Below are 17,815 nucleotides of genomic sequence, written 5' to 3'. Positions count from 1 at the left end.
ACCCAATAAAGAATTTGGAATGAAAACTGCACAACATATATGCACACAATGACTAACATATCAACTACAGAAACAGAATTGGTCAAGCTGCTGTGCAAAGCACTTAGTTAGTTTACTTGGCAAACACGAGGAAATCTGCAGATGCTGGAAATTCAAGCAACACACACAAAATGCTGGTGGAACGCAGCAGGCCAGGCAGCATCTATAGGGTGAAACGCTGTCAACGTTTCGGGCCAAGACCCTTCATCAGGACTAACTGAAAGGAAAGATAGTAAGAGATTTGAAAGTAGGGGGGAAGAGGAAAATGCAAAATGATAAGAGAAGACCGGAGGGGGAGGGGTGAAGCTGAGAGCCAGAAAGGTGATTGGCAAGAGGGATACAGAGCTAGAGATGGGAAAGGATCATGGGACGGGAGGCCTAGGGAGAAAGAAAGGGGGAGGGGAGCACCAGAGGGAGATGGAGAACAGGCAGTGATGGGCAGAGAGAGAAAAAAAAAGGGGAGGGGGGAAAAAAACTAAATATATCAGGGATGGGGTAAGAAGGGGAGGAGGGGCATTAATGGTAGTTAGAGAAGTCAATGTTCATGCCATCAGGTTGGAGGCTACCCAGCCGGTATATAAGATGTTGTTCCTCCAACCTGAGTGTGGTTTCATCTTGACAGTAGAGGAGGCCATGGATAGACATATCAGAATGGGAATGGGACGTGGAATTAAAATGCGTAGCCACTAGGAGATCCTGCTTTCTCTGGCGGACAGAGTGTAGATGTTCAGCAAAAAGGTCTCCCAGTCTGCATCGGGTCTCACCAATATATAAAAGGCCACACTGGGAGCACCGGACGCAGTATACCACACCAGCCGACTCACAGGTGAAGTGTCGCCTCACCTGGAAGGACTGTCTGGGACCCTGAATGGTGGTGAGGGAGGAAGTGTAAGGGCAGGTGTAGCACTTGTTCCGTTTACAAGGATAAGTGTCAGGAGGGAGATTGGTGGGAAGGGATGGGGGGGGATGAATAGTTTACTTGCCTGCCTCCACGTATTGCCACAGTCGGAGGTTATGTACATATCTTCCTTATATTCAACCAGCTGGGCGCCCAAGTTTCCTAAAACACAAGAAGTCATTCTTTTATACAAAATAACAAATGAAAAGTCATAAGCTGATGTGAACATATTGCGTATTATGAACATACATAAGAAAGAAGAGTTATTTTCTGCATCTTTTCCCAGTAGCAGCTGCAGTGTGCATTTTCATGAAACCATTATTAAAGAATTCTCACATTATATTCATGGTCTAAGCAATAAAATGTGTTGCATTTAAAAAGGCAGAAGGTGCAAATGGAGGATGAAAGAGCATTTTGATCTTGAGAAAATGCTGCAGACTGAGTGGATTAGATACCGCACACAATCCAATATAAATCCATAAAGACGAATAAATCTTCCCATTGGCTGTAAGAATTATGTAAAGAGTGTGAATTGTCTTAAACCAGTTCCTCTGGACAAGGCTTACACCATAAACATGTCTGTTCTGATGCAGCAATTGACAGTTTATTGGCTAAGCCACTACATGCCTTACGAAAGGACAAAATCGTGTAACACTAGTCTGTACCTCCTCTAACAGAGTTGGACAGAAGTGCAGAGAAGGCTTTACTTCTGGTGTATCCGACAAGGCTGAAAATGGTGATAAATTTCCAGGACTTTTCTCAGTACATCCTTTGTAATGTCCATGGAAAGCCCATTTAAAGGGCTTCTCAATTTTCACTGGAACCGAAGAAATGCAGCAAGTGGAGAAAATTCACATGCAAACTGTCCATAAATCTCAACAAATGTGGTGAAATTGATAAAGAAGGAATTCTTAGAAGACAATAGCACTGTTGATGATTACACACCTTACATGTCTGTAAAAAGCCACGTAGTTAACAGCAGTAAATGGTTAAACATAAATGAAGGTGGCCTATCCGTGTCTACAAGTGGGTGGGTTAGTGGGTGGGGGTGGGGATGCCTTGTTTTGTTTTGTTGCTGCCATTGTTGTTGCTGTTGCTTGCATTGTTCTGCTGAACATTGTGGGCTTGCTATGTGCGGTGACAGACATGGGCTACCCTCAGCTTTGGGGCAGCACGGTAGTGTAGTGGTAAGCAGACTGCTTTACAGTACCAGCAACCTGGGTTCAATCCCCGCCGTTGTCTGTAAGGAGTTCATACATTCTCCCGGTGACTGCGTAGGTTTGAGACCCTCTGAGTCTCCAGAGGGTTCCTGTGCTGTGGAAGACGTCCTGCCTCGTTCCTGTACCGAAGACACCGTGCCCCAGTGGCTCCAATGACTACAGACTGGTGGCATTGACCTCCCACATCATGAAGACCCTGGAGAGACTTGTTCTAGAGCAGTTCCAGCCTATGGTTAGGCCACACTTAGACCCCCTCCAGTTTGCCTATCAGCCCCGACTAGGAGTTGAGGATGCCATCGTCTACCTGCTGAACCGTGTCCACACCCACCTGGACAAGCCGGCGAGCACTGTGAGGATCATGTTTTTTGACTTCTCCAGTGCATTCAACACCATCCGTCCTGCTCTGCTGGGTGAGAAGCTGACAGTGATGCAGGTGGATGCTTCCCTGGTGTCATGGATTATTGATTACCTGACTGGCAGACCACAGTACGTGCGCTTGCAACACTGTGTGTCAGACAGAGTGGTCAGCAGCACTGGGGCTCCACAGGGGACTGTCCTGTCTCCCTTTCTCTTCACCATCTGCACCTCAGACTTCAACTACAACACAGAGTCTTGCCATCTTCAGAAGTTTTCTGATGACTCTGCCATAGTTGGATGCATCAGCAAGGGAGATGAGGCTGAGTACAGGGCTACGGTGGGAAACTCTGTCACATGGTGTGAGCAGAATTATCTGCAGCTTAATGTGAAAAAGACTAAGGAGCTGGTGGTGGACCTGAGGAGGGCTAAGGCACAGGTGACCCGTTTCCATCCAAGGGGTCAGTGAGGACATGGTGGAGGATTACAAATACCTGGGGATAAGAATTGACAATAAACTGGACTGGTCAAAGAACACTGAGGCTGTCTACAAGAAGGGTCAGAGCCGTCTCTACTTCCTGAGGAGACTGAGGTCCTTTAACATCTGGTGGACAATGCTGAGGATGTTCTACGAGTCTGGCCAGTGCTATCATGTTTGCTGTTGTGTGCTGGGGCAGCAGGCTGAGGGTAGCAGACACCAACAGAATCAACAAACTCATTTGTAAGGCCAGTGATGTTGTGGGGGTGGAAATGGACTCTCTGACGGTGGTGTCTTAAAAGAGGATGCTGTCCGAGTTGCATGCCATCTTGGACAATGTCTCCCATCCACTCCATAATGTACTGGTTAGGCACAGGGGTACATTCAGCCAGAGACTCATTCCACCGAGATGCAACACTGAGTGTCACAGGAAGTCACTTCTGCCTGTAGCCATCAAACTTTACAACTCCTCCCTCGGAGTGTCAGACACCCTGAGCCAATAGGCTGGTCCTGGACTTATTTCCACTTGGCATAATTTACCTATTATTATTTAATTATTTATGGTTTATATTGCTATATTTCTACACTATTCTTGGTTGGTGTGACTGTAATGAAACCCAATTTCCCTCGGGATCAATAAAGTATGCCTGTCTGTCTGTTAATTGGTCATAGTAAATTGTCCCGTGATTAGGGTAGGATTGAATCGAGGTGGATCGAAGAGCTGGATAGGGGCTACTCTACACTACCTCTCAATAAATAAATACCTTTGGGTTGCATTGGTTGTTAACGCATTTCCAGGTACCTGAATCTGATCTAAATTTCTTTTCTTCATATATTCAAAACCTCAATGTACATAATATGGTACAATACTGATTAGGCTGTTTAATGTTGTCAAAATACTCATGGTTATACCCAAGCATGATGGAAGGTTAATTGTTTCTTTTAAAAGAAATGTCCACTTGTTGCATGCAAGGACAATAATGAAAAGAGAGCAATCCCAGCAGACATTCAATCCTCCTGCACAATGATGAGTATGGATATTGAAGCAGAATTTGATGATGTAAACAATGTGATCTACAACCTGGAAATGGAATGGGGTGGTGGGGTGGGGGGGGGGGGGATAAAACACAACAGCTTTCAAAGAGAAATAAAACAAAGTAAAAATAATAACATAAACTATTAAAAATTCACAAAAAGCAATTCACAACCTAAAAAAGTGAGATTTCACAATTTATTTCTTACTACGTTTAGGGTGGTTTGATTAGCAGTCTACATATCATTAAAAGAGCACTTACTCCTGTTAATTATACAGCTTAATTTCCCCCACAAAGTTTAGTAGCAATTTACTATGCAAATGCAGCAATTTCATAAAAAAAATTGTGGGGTGGTTAAGCTGATTTCTTGAAGCTAACAGTAATGTGGTACAAATCATCCAAACACTTGGGGTGATGAGCAATTCACAGGGGTCCCAATTCCTTACAACAAAGTTGTGGGATAATGACAGTAAGCTTTATTGCCTCGAGGTTGAACTTCGAGCATTTTTGATACATTAAACTGGCGATGAGTAGAGTGCTAACACCAAATTAAAAGTCACAGAAAACAAAGATAATTGCATGATTGGATCATCCTTACTTCAAGAAGTATTTATTTTTCTCTCTAAAAAAGGTTGAAACCTGTTCTGCTTTCTAGGCAGGCAAATTTCCACATTATTAACCTTCTAATTTATAGGAAGTGGGTCAGTAATTTTGAAGGAATCTTTCCAATGTAGTCTGAGGGTTGACATGGAGTGATAGCTTCTGGGTGTTAAGAACTTAAGAAATAGGAGCAGGAGTAGACCATCTGGCCTGTCGAGCCTGCTCCCTCATTCAGTAAGGTCATGGCTGATCTGACCATGGACTCATCTCCACATACTGTATCTGCCTTTTCCCCATAACCCTCAATTCTCCTACTATGCAAAAATCTATCCAATTTTGTCTTAAATATATTTACTGGGCAGAGAATTCCATAGATTCACCACTCTTTGGGAAAACCAGTTCCTCCTCATCTCCATCCTACATTTACTGCCTTGAATCTTGAGGCTATGCCCCTGTCTCACCTACCAGTGGAAACAACATTCCTGCCTCTATCTTATCTATCCCTTTCATAATTTTATATGCTTTTATAAGATCGCCTCTCATCCTTCTGAATTCCAGTGAGTACAGTCCCTGGAGACTCAATTTCTCCTCATAGTTGAACTCCCTCATCTCTGGAATCAACCTGGTGAACCTCCTCTGCACTGCCTCCAAAGCCAGTACATCCTTCCTCAAGTAAGGAGACCAGAACTGCATGCAGAACTCCAGATGCAGTCTCACCAGTACCCTGTACATTTGTAGCATAACCTCCCTGCTCTTAAATTCAATCCCTCTAGCAATGAAGGCCAACATTCCATTTGTCTTCTTGATAGCCTGCTGCACCTGCAAACCAACCTTTTGTGATTCATGCACAAGCACTCCCAAGTCCCTCTGCACAGCAGCATGCTGCAATCTTTTACTATTTAAATAATAATCTGATCTTCCAAGTTTCCTTCCAAAGTGGTGACCTCACATTTACAAACATTGTCCTCTATCTGCCAGACCCCTTGCCCACTCACATAACCTATCTGTATCTCTCTGCAGACTCTCTATATCTCTCTGCACAATTTGCTTTTCCACTCAATTTAGTATCATCAGCAAACTTAGATGCAGTACACTCGGTCCCCTCTTCCAGATTGTTAATGTATATCGTGAACAGTTGCGGGCCCGGCATCGACCCCTGCGACACAGCGCTCATCGATTGCCAACCAGAGTAACACCCACTGCTTTCTATTAGTTAACCAATCCTTTATCCATGTGAATACTTCATCCTCAACTCTATGCACCCTTATGTTATGTTAAGTCTTTTATGTGGTGAGCGCCTTCTGGAAATCCAAGCCCATCTGTCCCCTTCCATCCACTGCACTTGTTATATCCTCAAAGAACTCCAGTAAGTTTGTCAAACAGGACACGCCTTTTCTTTCCAGATGCCAAGCTATTTCTTCTTTAATGATAGCTTCAAGCATTTCCCCAACTACAGATGTTAAACTAACTGGCCTATAGTTAGCTGCCGTTTTCCCACATCATTTTTTTTTTGAACAGTGGCGTGACATTCACCGTCTTCCAATCTGCTGGGACACACCAGAGAATTTTGGTAAATGAGCACCAAAGCCTCTACTATAACCTCTGCCATTTTTTTCAGTATCCTGGGATGCATTCCATCAGGACCAGGGACTTGTCTATCTGCAGGCCCACAAGTCAATTCAGCACTACTTCTTTAGTGATAGCTACTATATCGATGTCCTCGCCTCCCATCGCATCCATATCATCTCTCTTCGGCATGTTAGACGTGTCCTCCACCATGAAGACCGACACAAAATAGTCATTCAAAGCCTCAGCCATTTCCTCACTACCCAATATCAATTCCCCCTTCTCGTCCTTAAGGGACCTATCTTCACTTTAGCCATCCTTTTCCACTTTATATAATTATAAAAACTTTTACTATCCATCTTTATATTTTGTATTAGTTTATTTTCATTATATACCAATCCTTCCTTTACTGCTCACTTAGTGGTTCTTTGTTGTTTTTTAAAGTTTTCCCAGTCTTCCAGTTTCCTACTACTCTTGGCGACTTTGTATACACGAACTTTTAGTTTAATGCCTTCTTGTATTTCCTTAGGTGTCTGTGGCTGGCTCTTTGAAAGTTTCCACTGTTCCTCAACTATCCCACCATATAGCCTGTGTTCCCAGTCTATCCTATCCAACTCCTCCCTCATCCCATTGTAGTCTCCCTTGCTTAGGCATGATACACTGTGTTTAGATTGAACTACTGCACCCTCCATTTGTATGAGAAACTCAGTCATACTGTGATCACTCTTTCTAAGAGGATCACTAACTACAAGATCACTAATTTTACCTGTCTCATTGCACAGGATCAGATCCAAGATAGCATGTTCCCTTGTAGGTTCAGTAACAAACTGTTCAAGAAAGTTATCAGGTATATGAAGTCCTCTTCATGACTGCCTCGACCAATTTCATTCACCCAGTCTATGTCCCCCATGATAACTGCTGTTCCATTCATACAGGACATGCCTCAGATGTTTCTCGGTTTATTGCCTGTGCCACTGTAATGTTATTATTTGGTGGCTGATAGACAACTCCCACCGGTGATTTTTTTGCCCCTTTACTATTCTGAATCTCTACCCAGATGGATTCAACATTCTGCTCCTTATATCTTAGATTGTCTCTCACTATTGCCCAGATCTCCTCTTTAATTAAGAACACTACCCCACCTCCTCTACCTTCCTGCCTATCCTTCCGTATTACCTGATATCCTTGGATATTTAATTCCCAGGAAAAACATTCTTCCCTAGTTAGTAGAGCAAGCCATCTGTGTCTTGTGGCCATAGACAGTCGCTAACCTTGGTGGGTGGTAACATTGGAACACAGGCAATTGCTGTGAACTGTAACTGAGGTTTGCAGATGATTGTTAGTGCCAGATTTCCTGTGATGAAAAATACAGATGTTTTATTTCAAGATTCATGATCGTTTGATATCATTTCCAGTCATTTAGATAGGTGTAAAGGAGAACAAAATAATTGTCACTCCGGATCCAATGTAGCAAAAAAAACATAATAAGATAAAGAACACAATAATAAAAAAAACACACAATATATACATAGAATATATACATAGGTTGATTGTATGTCCATAAAGTGACGCTAGGCACAGGAGTCTCTGTACATAAGGTGATGAACAGGAAATGATAAAGTGGTGGTTGGGGGTGTGCTGTGATGGGTTTGTAGGTGGAGCCATACTGCTTGGGGAAGGTAACTGTTTTAAAGTCTGATGGTCCTGGTGCGGATGCTACGTAGCCTCCTCCCTGATGGTGTGGGACAAATAGTGGGTGGGATTCAAGATGTTACAGCCCAGCTCTGCCTGAGTTTACCTGTGCCTGTTTTGCCACAAAAGTGACTGTGATAGATTTGATAGTAAGGGATGAAGATAGGCATTTCTGTGGCCAAAGCAGAGACTTCATGTTGGTGCTTTGTCTCCTGGTGCAGGATATCTCGTACAGGGTATTTTGAGAAGAGAGTTATTGGGCCAGAGGTAGGAAGACTGACAAGGTTCTGCAAAGGGAGTTCAGGGAGGTAGGTGCTGAGTTAAAGGGCAGGATCTCCAAAGTTGTGATCTCAGGAAAGCTACCTGTTCCACATGCTAATGAGGCCAGAACTAGGAAGATTATATAGTGCAACTCATGGCTTGGAGATGGTGTAGGAAGGAGGGCATAAGATTTTTGGATTATTCGGCCCTCTTCCAGGGAAGGTGGGACTGTACAGAACAAATGGCTTTCACCTAAACTGGAGGGGGACTAATATCCTCACCGGAAGGCTTGCTAATGCTGCATGGGTGGGGGGGGGGGGGTTTAAACTAGAGTTGCAGGGGGATGGGAACCAGAGTGCCGGAAAATAGAGGAGAGGCTGTGGAGACAGATAATATTAAGACCTCGGACAAAGTCAGGAAGTAAAAGGTTGAGAGTAGTGCAAATGTTGCCCTGAGCTAGGTATACTTCAATGCAAGGAGCATCATAGGAAAGGCAGATGAGCTCAGGGCATGGATCAACACCTGGAATTATGACATTATAGAGACTGGTGAGACTGGCAGCTCAGTATTCCAGGTTCCATTTCTTTAGACGTGACATAGTGGGAGGGATTGAAGGAGGAGGGGTGGCATTACTAGTCAAGGAAAATGTCCCAGCAGTGCCCAGTCAGGACAGATGGGAGAACTAGTCCAGTGAGGCGTTATGGGTGGAATTGAGCAATAAGAAAGGTATGACCATGTTAATGGGGCTTTATTACAGATGACCCAACAGAGGAACAAACTTGTAGGGAAATCGCAGACTATTGCAAGAAATATAACGTTGTTATAGTAGGTGATTTTAACTTTCCACATATTGAATGGCACTCCCATACAGTAAAAGGACTAGATGGTATAGATTTTGTCAAAAGTGTTCAGGAAAGTATTCTTAATCAGTTATGTAGAAGACCCAATGAGAGAATTAGGGAATGAGACAGGGTGGGTGACAGAAGTTTGTGTAGGAGAACACTTTGCTCATAATGATCATAATGTCATGAGTTTCAGGTACATATGCAAAAAGGCAGGTTTGGTCAATGGGTAGAGATTCTAAATTGGAGAAAAGCCATATTTGAAGGTATCAGAAACAATGTGGTAACTGGACTGGGACAGGCTGTTTTCTGGCAAAGGTGTACTTGGTAAGTGGGAAGCCTTCAAAAGTGAACTCTTGAGAGCGCAAAGCTTGTATGTGGCTGTCAGAATAAAAGGTAAAGATAACAGGTGTAGGGAGCCTAGGTTTTCAAGAAATATTGAGGCCCTGGTTAAAAAGAAAAAGGAGATGCATTGCAGGTATAGGAGGTAGGAACAAATGAGGGGCTTATGGAGTATAAGAAATGCAAGCAAACACTTACGAAAGAAATGAGGAGAGCTAACAAAAGTCATGAGATTGCCCTAGCAGACAAGGTGAAGGAGAATCCTAATGGACTTTATAGATATGTCAAGAGCAAAAGGAGTGCAAGGGACAATCCTCTTGCCCTTGAAAATCAGAATGGTAACCCAGACTTGGAGCCAAAAGAGATGGGGGAGATCTTAAATGGAGTTTTTGCACCTGTATTCACTCAGGAGACGGACACAGAGTCTGTAGGAACGGGACCAAACAGCATCAACTTCATGGATTCTATGCACATTACAGAGAAGCAGGTGTTTGCTGTCTTGAGGCAAGTGAGACTGGATAAATCCCTGGGGACTGAGCAGGTGTTCCCTCAGATGGTGCGGGAGGCAAGTGTAGAAGCTTCCGGGGCCCTAGCAGAGATATTTAAATCACCCTTAGTGATAGGTGAAGTGCTGGAAGATTGGAGGATAGCGAATGTTGTCCTGCTGTTTAAGAGAAGCTCTAAACATAAACCAGAGAATTATAGGCTGGTGAGCCTGACATCAGCAGTGGGAAAGTTATTGAAAAGATTTATGAGTACTTGGATTAAGGATAGTCAACGTGGCTTCGTGTGTAGAATCTGCGGACTTTGGAAATCCAAGCAACATGTGAACAAGTAATATCAGCTGGCAGGAAGTTGTTCAGTAAAGCTAGATTTTCAGTCTGACCACCTGTGTGTGATTGGAGGGCATGTGGAATAGAGGCTTTATTTTCCCCAGTTTGCATTGTGTGGTAGGTCACATCTAAACAATTTTATAGGGTTTTCTAAGGAAAGTTGATGAAGGCAAGGTAGTGGATCTTGTCTACATGGACTTTATCAAGGCACTTAACAAGGTCCCACATTGGAGGTTGGTCAAGAAGGTTCAATCACTCGGCATTCAAGATGAGGTAGCAAACTGGATGAGACATTGATTCTGTGGGAGAAGCCAGAGAGTGGTAGTAGATGGTTGCCTCTCTGACTGGAGGTGTGACTAGTGGAGTGCTGCAGGGATCGGTGCTGAGTCCATTGTTGTTTGTCATCTACATCAACAGTCTGGATGATAATGTGGTAAACTGGATCAGCAAATTTGCAATGACACTAAGATTGGGGATGTAGTGGACAGTGAAGAGGACTATTATGGCTTGCAGAGGGATCTGGATTAACTGGAAAGATGGGATGAAAAATGGCAGATGGAATTTGATGCAGACAAGTGCAACTTTGGTAGGACCAACCAGGGTAGGTCTTACACAGTGAATAACAGGGCACTGAGGAGTGTGGTAGAACAAAGAGATCTAACAATACAAATGCATGGTTCATGGAACATGTGTCACAGGTTGATAGGGTCACAAAGAAAGCTTTTGACACATTGGCCATCATAAATCAAAGTATGAGTACAGAAGAAGGGATATTATGTTGAAGTTGTATAAGATATTGGTGAGATCTAATTTGGAGTATTGTGTGCAGTTTTGGTCACCTACCTTGAGGACAGATATAAATAAGATTGAAAGAGTACAGAGAAAATTTACAAGAATGTTGCTGGATCTGGAGGACCTGAGTTACACTGAAAGATCAAACAGGATAGGACTTCAATTCCTTGGAACGTAAAAGATTGAGAGGAGATTTGATAGAGGTATAGAAAATTATGAGGGGTCTAGATAGGTTAAATGCAAGCAGGCTTTTTCCACTGAGGTTGGATGGGACTACAACAAAAGGTCATGAGTTAGGGGTGAAAGGGGGACATGTGGGGAAACACTTTCACTGAGGGTCATGAGAGTGTGGATTGAGCTGTCAGTGAAAGGTCAATTCCAATATTTAAAAGAAGTCTGGATAGGTACATGGTTGAAAATGTGGATGGGTGGATTAGAAAGTTTGTGGATGGCACTAAGATTGGTGGAGTTGTGGACAGTGTAAAGGACTATAAAAGAATACAATGCAATATAGATCAGTTACAGATAATGGGCAGGGAAGTGTGAGGTGTAGCACTATGGGAGGTCAAATATAATGAGAGAGTAGACATTTAATAGTACATCCCTCACAAGCATTTAAGTATAGATGGAGCTAGGGTCCAAGTTCATAGTTCACCTGAAGTAGCTATACAAGTGGGTAAGCTGGTAAAGACATATAGCGTATTTGCCTTCATTGGAAGCGGTGTTGAGTAGAAGAGTAAGTAAGTCATACTGCAGCTATACAAACTTCAGTCAGTCCACTCTTGGAATATTGTGTGCAGTTCTGGCTGCGACATTACAGGAAGGACATGGAGACTGTGGAGACGGTGTTGAGCAGCTTACCTGGATTAGATACTGAACTCTATGGAAGGGTTGGACAGACATTAGTGTTTGCTCTAGAATGGTGGGGGGTTAATGGGAAACCTGATGGAGATTTATTTAAATTATGAGGGGCACAAACAAGGTAGACAGAGAGAATAGAAATGTCAAGTACCAGTCGGCACATGTTAAAAGTTAAAAGGAGAACTTTAACAGTGATGTAAAGGGCAAGATTTTATTTATGCAGAAGCCTGGAATAGGTTACCACAGGTAGTATTGGAAGCAGGCAGTTTGATGGAGTAGAAGAGGCTTTCAGATAGACACACAAATAGAAAGGGAATGGAGGGATAAGGATGATACACAGGAGGACAATTAGTATAAATTGGCATCAAGTTCAGCACAACATTGTGGGCTGAATGGCCTATCCAGTGCTGTACTGTTCTATGTAATAAATACAGCAACAAATGCAACACAGAATGGTGCAAAGACATAGTGTGGTAACTAGAAATGCTCATAATACTCTGTGTGGCCTAATCTATGTTTTATAAAACTGCAACATAATGTCTCAGCTTTTATATTCTGTGCCCTGACTTTGGAAGCCAAACACAACTTCACCTTCCAATCGATCCATGGTTCTACTTTCACCAAGCTATGTTCTTGAATGCTAAGATTCCTCTGCACATCAACATGTCTTAGCAGTTGACCCTTTATGGTGAGAAAATGTATTTGTCTTCCCAAAATACATGATACCCTATTTACTACAGTTCAATTCCATTCACTCATATCTCTGCTCAATTTTCCATCTGATTTATCACCTGCTGAGATCTTCGAAAACCTTCCTTGCTATCCACAATATCACTAGTTTATGAGTAATCCAGAAATTAATCATTCTTCCTATATTCATATTCAAGTCACTAGTGAATATCAGTAATGACAAGGGTTCTATCACCTATCTCTACATTATACCACCAGTCAGACTTTCAATCAGAAAAGCTTATGCCCACCATTAACCTACGCCTCATCTCACCAAGCTAATTTTGGGTCCATTTAACTAGCTCACCTTGGACCCCTCTTACCTTAACTTTCCAGATGAGCCTACCATAGGGGAAAATGTTCAGTGGCCTACTAGTTTATACAGATGACATCTACCTGCTGTCTTCAATCTTCATTGTGAGATTCTCAAAACTCAACTGAAGCAGTGAGACAGTATTCCCCCACACAGAGCCACACTAACTATCCCTGATCAGCCTAACTTTCCAAATGTATAGAAATTCCATCCTTTGGGTCTTCTCTCAATAGTTTCCTTATCATTTATATTTTCGTCATTTCACTGGGAGTTACTAATGAAAGTCATAACTTACAATCTTTTACAACAAACTCTGCTGTTAAATTATTAAATCAAACTGTGCATCTTTATGATGTCATCATATCCATAAAATATGACAAGAAACTGTAGATTGCATTTGGGTGAATTGCAAAGAGAAACGTCAATCCTGATTTTCTGATAGATGGGAAATTGTTGTAAGCACCTCAAAAACTAGTACAACATGCTTTTTTAATGAGCAGCTTATGCATAAAGAGTAAGTGCAAATGATTCCAAACTCCAACATTACCAAAATGACTCTGCCTGTACTAGCTTGTTCTTTTACATTTAAGCAGTCGCACTGTGATACCCAAATCTTGACTAGCTATCAGAAGAGAGAATTTTAACAAAGTTCAAAGTAAAATTTATTATCAGAGTATATACATGTCACCACATACAACCCTGAGACTTTTTCTGTGGACATACTTAGCAAATCTACAGAGCAGTAACTAAACAAACTCTGCAAATGCAGATATAAATAAATAGCAATAAATAATGAGCATGATATAACAATATAACAGGGTCCTTAAATGATGTAGCTATCCCCTTTTTTTTTGTTCAAGAGCCTGATGACTGAGGGGTAGTAACTGACATTGACCTGGTGGTGTGAGTCCTGAGGCTCCTGTACCTTCTACCCAATGGCAGCAGTGAGAAAAGAGCATGGCCTGGGTGGTGAGGATGTTTGATGATGGATGCTTCTTTTCTATGCAACATTTCATGTACATGTGTTCAATGGTTGGGAGTGTTTTATCGATGATGTACTGGGCCGAATCTATTACCTTTTGTAGGATGTTTTTTCTCAAAGGCATTGGTATTCCTGTACTAGCACAAATGGTCAAATCACTTAGAACTTGAGCAATAATATGCATCAAATGCAGTTGTGTCACATGGCTTGTGATTGCAATTTTCTGAAAATAGATGCCTAATTCTGCTAGAAATTGCTCGCCACGTCAAAGTATATTCAAATAGGAACTACTTGAGTGCTATGAGTAATAGATCAGTGTAACAACATCTGCTGTCTAATATATCAATAAAACAACATCAGCTGGGTGAACTACAGGTAATATATGTTTAACAACGTCTGCTGACTGAACTACATGTAATATATCAGTGTAACAATGTCCGCTGTCTGAACTACAGGTAATATATCAGTGTAACAACGTCTGCTGCTACAGGTAATATATCAGTTTAACAACGTCCGCTGTCTGAACTACAGGTAATATATCAGTGTAACAATGTCTGCTGCCTGAACTACATATATCAGTGTAACAACTGCTGTCTGAACTACAGGTAATATATCAGTTTAACAACGTGTGCTGGCTGAACTACAGGTAATATATCAGTTTAACAACGTCTGCTGTCTGAACTACATATATTAGTGTAACAACATCTGCTGTCTGAACCTCAGGTAATATATCAGTGTAACAATGTCTGCTGCCTGAACTACATATATCAGTGTAACAACAATTGCTGTCTGAACTACAGGCGATATATCAGTGTAACAATGTCTGCTGCCTGAACTACATATATCAGTGTAACAACAATTGCTGTCTGAACTACAGGTGATATACCAGTGTAACAATGTCTGCTGCCTGAACTACATATATCAGTGTAACAACAATTGCTGTCTGAACTACAGGTAATATATCAGTGTAACAATGTCTGCTGCCTGAACTACAGGTAATATATCAGTGTAACAACGTCTGCTGGCTGAACTACAGGTAATATATCAGTGTAACAATGTCTGCTGTCTGAACTACAGGTAATATATCAGTGTAACAACATCTGCTGCCTGAACTACAGGTAATATATCAGTGTAACAACGTCTGCTGGCTGAACTACAGGTAATATATCAGTGTAACAATGTCTGCTGTCTGAACTACAGGTAATATATCAGTGTAACAACATCTGCTGTCTGAACTACAGGTAATATATCAGTGTAACAACGTCTGCTGTCTGAACTACATATATCAGTGTAACAACATCTGCTGTCTGAACTACAGGTAATATATCAGTGTAACAACGTGTGCTGGCTGAACTACAGGTAATATATCAGTTTAACAACGTCTGCTGTCTGAACTACATATATTAGTGTAACAACATCTGCTGTCTGAACCTCAGGTAATATATCAGTGTAACAATGTCTGCTGCCTGAACTACATATATCAGTGTAACAACAATTGCTGTCTGAATTACAGGCGATATATCAGTGTAACAATGTCTGCTGCCTGAACTACATATATCAGTGTAACAACAATTGCTGTCTGAACTACAGGTGATATACCAGTGTAACAATGTCTGCTGCCTGAACTACATATATCAGTGTAACAACAATTGCTGTCTGAACTACAGGTAATGTATCAGTTTAACAACATCTGCTGTCTGAACTACAGGTGATATATCAGTTTAACAATGTCTGCTGGCTGAACTACAGGTAATGTATCAGTGTAACAATGTCTGCTGTCTGAACTACAGGTAATATATCAGTGTAACAATGTCTGCTGCCTGAACTACAGGTAATATATCAGTGTAACAACGTCTGCTGGCTGAACTACAGGTAATATATCAGTGTAACAACATCTGCTGTCTGAACTACAGGTAATATATCAGTGTAACAACGTCTGCTGTCTGAACTACAGGTAATATATCAGTGTAACAATGTCTGCTGGCTGAACTACATATATCAGTGTAACAACATCTGCTGTCTGAACTACAGGTAATATATCAGTGTAACAACGTCTGCTGGCTGAACTACATATATCAGTGTAACAACATCTGCTGTCTGAACTACAGGTAATATATCAGTGTAACAATGTCTGCTGTCTGAACTACAGGTCATATATCAGTGTAACAACATCTGCTGTCTGGACTACAGGTAATATATCAGTGTAACAATGTCTGCTGGCTGAACTACAGGTAATATATCAGTGTAACAACGTTTGCTGGCTGAACTACAGGTAATATATCAGTGTAACAATGTCCGCTGTCTGAACTACAGGTAATATATCAGTGTAAAAACATCTGCTGTCTGAACTACAGGTAATATATCAGTGTAATAACGTCTGCTAGCTGAACTACAGGTAATATATCAGTGTAACAACGTCTGCTGGCTGAACTACATATATCAGTGTAACAACATCTGCTAGCTGAACTACAGGTAATATATCAGTGTAACAACATCTGCTGACTGAACTACAGGTCATATATCAGTGTAACAACATCTGCTGTCTGAACTACAGGTAATATATCAGTGTAACAATGTCTGCTGCCTGAACTAATATATCAGTGTAACAACATCTGCGGCCTGAACTACAGGTAATATATCAGTGTAACAACGTCTGCTGCCTGAACTACATGTAATATATCAGTGTAACAACATCTGCTGTCTGAACTACAGGTAATATATCAGTGTAACAATCTCTGCTGGCTGAACTACAGGTAATATATCAGTGTAACAACATCTGCTGTCTGAACTACAGGTAATATATCAGTGTAACAATGTCTGCTGGCTGAACTACAGGTCATATATCAGTGTAATAACGTCTGCTAGCTGAACTACAGGTAATATATCAGTGTAACAACATCTGCTGTCTGAATTACAGGTAAATGTCAAATTAGCAAGCAATTCCTGAAGAAGGCTGGCAGGATTCGTGCCCACTGCCCAGAGTGTTATTGTTGCTGACAGGCTCCAGATCCAGCTGTAAATGCTACTGATCAGATTACACACAGTATCTTGGCAATTATTGGACCACATCAACTGCTATTGACATCTAGAATGGATGGGATGCCTTCTGAGCACAGTTGGGCAGCTAAGCCTGGAATTGCTGGATTTTAAAAGGTTGAAAGAATGATTAATTGAAATTTCACAACATCTTGACAGGGTGAATGTAGAAAGGAGTTAGGAGAATCTGGAACGAGGGGTTATAGATTCTTAGCAGAGAGTCACCCATTTAAGACAGAGAATGCAGTATTTTCTTTCTTCAAGGGTACTGAGTCTTTGGAACTGTCCTCTGCATTGGGTGGCAGAAGCAAAGCAAGGCTAAGGTTTACTAAAGAAAGGTTACAGTGTGATGTGTGGTTAATGTTGGAATCAAAATGAGCCATGACCTCATTAAATGACAGAAGAGGTTAGTGGAGGTGTTATCCGCTCCTGCCCCTAATTCCTATTGAATGGCATACAAATTAGCATACGAGTGCTTAAAAATATTCCAAAATTTGAACTGAATCATGAAAGTTAACCTACCATAGCTTTGCTAAAACCCAGAGAAATTTTTAATCTAGTTCTACTCTCTTGCTCTTTGCCTTTGGCCTATTTATTTTCCATTTACATGTAAATTATTAAATTCCCTTTCTAAAGTGTTATTGAATCTACTTCCAGCATCTTTCATGAAATGAAATGAATTCCAAAGCACAGAAACTCAATATCTAGTGATTTGTCGAGGCACCAAGGGTTCTTTTGTCAAACACGTTAATTGTGTGGGGGTTCAATTTACCTGCCATTGATAAGTTTTTATTACTTTTGTTATATAAATGAGCTAATTTATGCTAATCTCTCTGGAAGGGAGCCTTGGATCATATCCTGCAATTCCATTTGTCTTCTAGATAAACTATAATACATGAAATTACTAACTAACTGCTTTTCCAGTGGCCAGTGAGGTTTTCCA

General features: G+C 41.5%; 1 protein-coding gene across 3 annotated transcripts in view; it reads right to left on the bottom strand.

The window, feature by feature from the left end:
* Positions 1-17,815, bottom strand: part of sorcs2 (sortilin-related VPS10 domain containing receptor 2) — an 893,773-nt gene that overhangs the window by 131,366 nt on the left and 744,592 nt on the right. For all 3 annotated transcript variants that reach the window (XR_012098663.1, XM_073043099.1, XM_073043098.1), the window contains exon 12: positions 1,023-1,099. Coding sequence is in view for 2 of the 3 variants with exons in the window: in XM_073043099.1 (XP_072899200.1) it covers positions 1,023-1,099 (77 nt within the window). In the remaining variant the exon portion in view is untranslated. The remainder of the gene's footprint in view (positions 1-1,022; positions 1,100-17,815) is intronic.

This window comes from Hemitrygon akajei, chromosome 4 (assembly GCF_048418815.1).
Source record: "Hemitrygon akajei chromosome 4, sHemAka1.3, whole genome shotgun sequence".
Classification (NCBI taxonomy): domain Eukaryota; kingdom Metazoa; phylum Chordata; class Chondrichthyes; order Myliobatiformes; family Dasyatidae; genus Hemitrygon; species Hemitrygon akajei.
The sequence above is the reverse complement of the archived record's forward strand: the minus strand, read 5'-3'. Positions and strand labels throughout refer to the sequence as shown.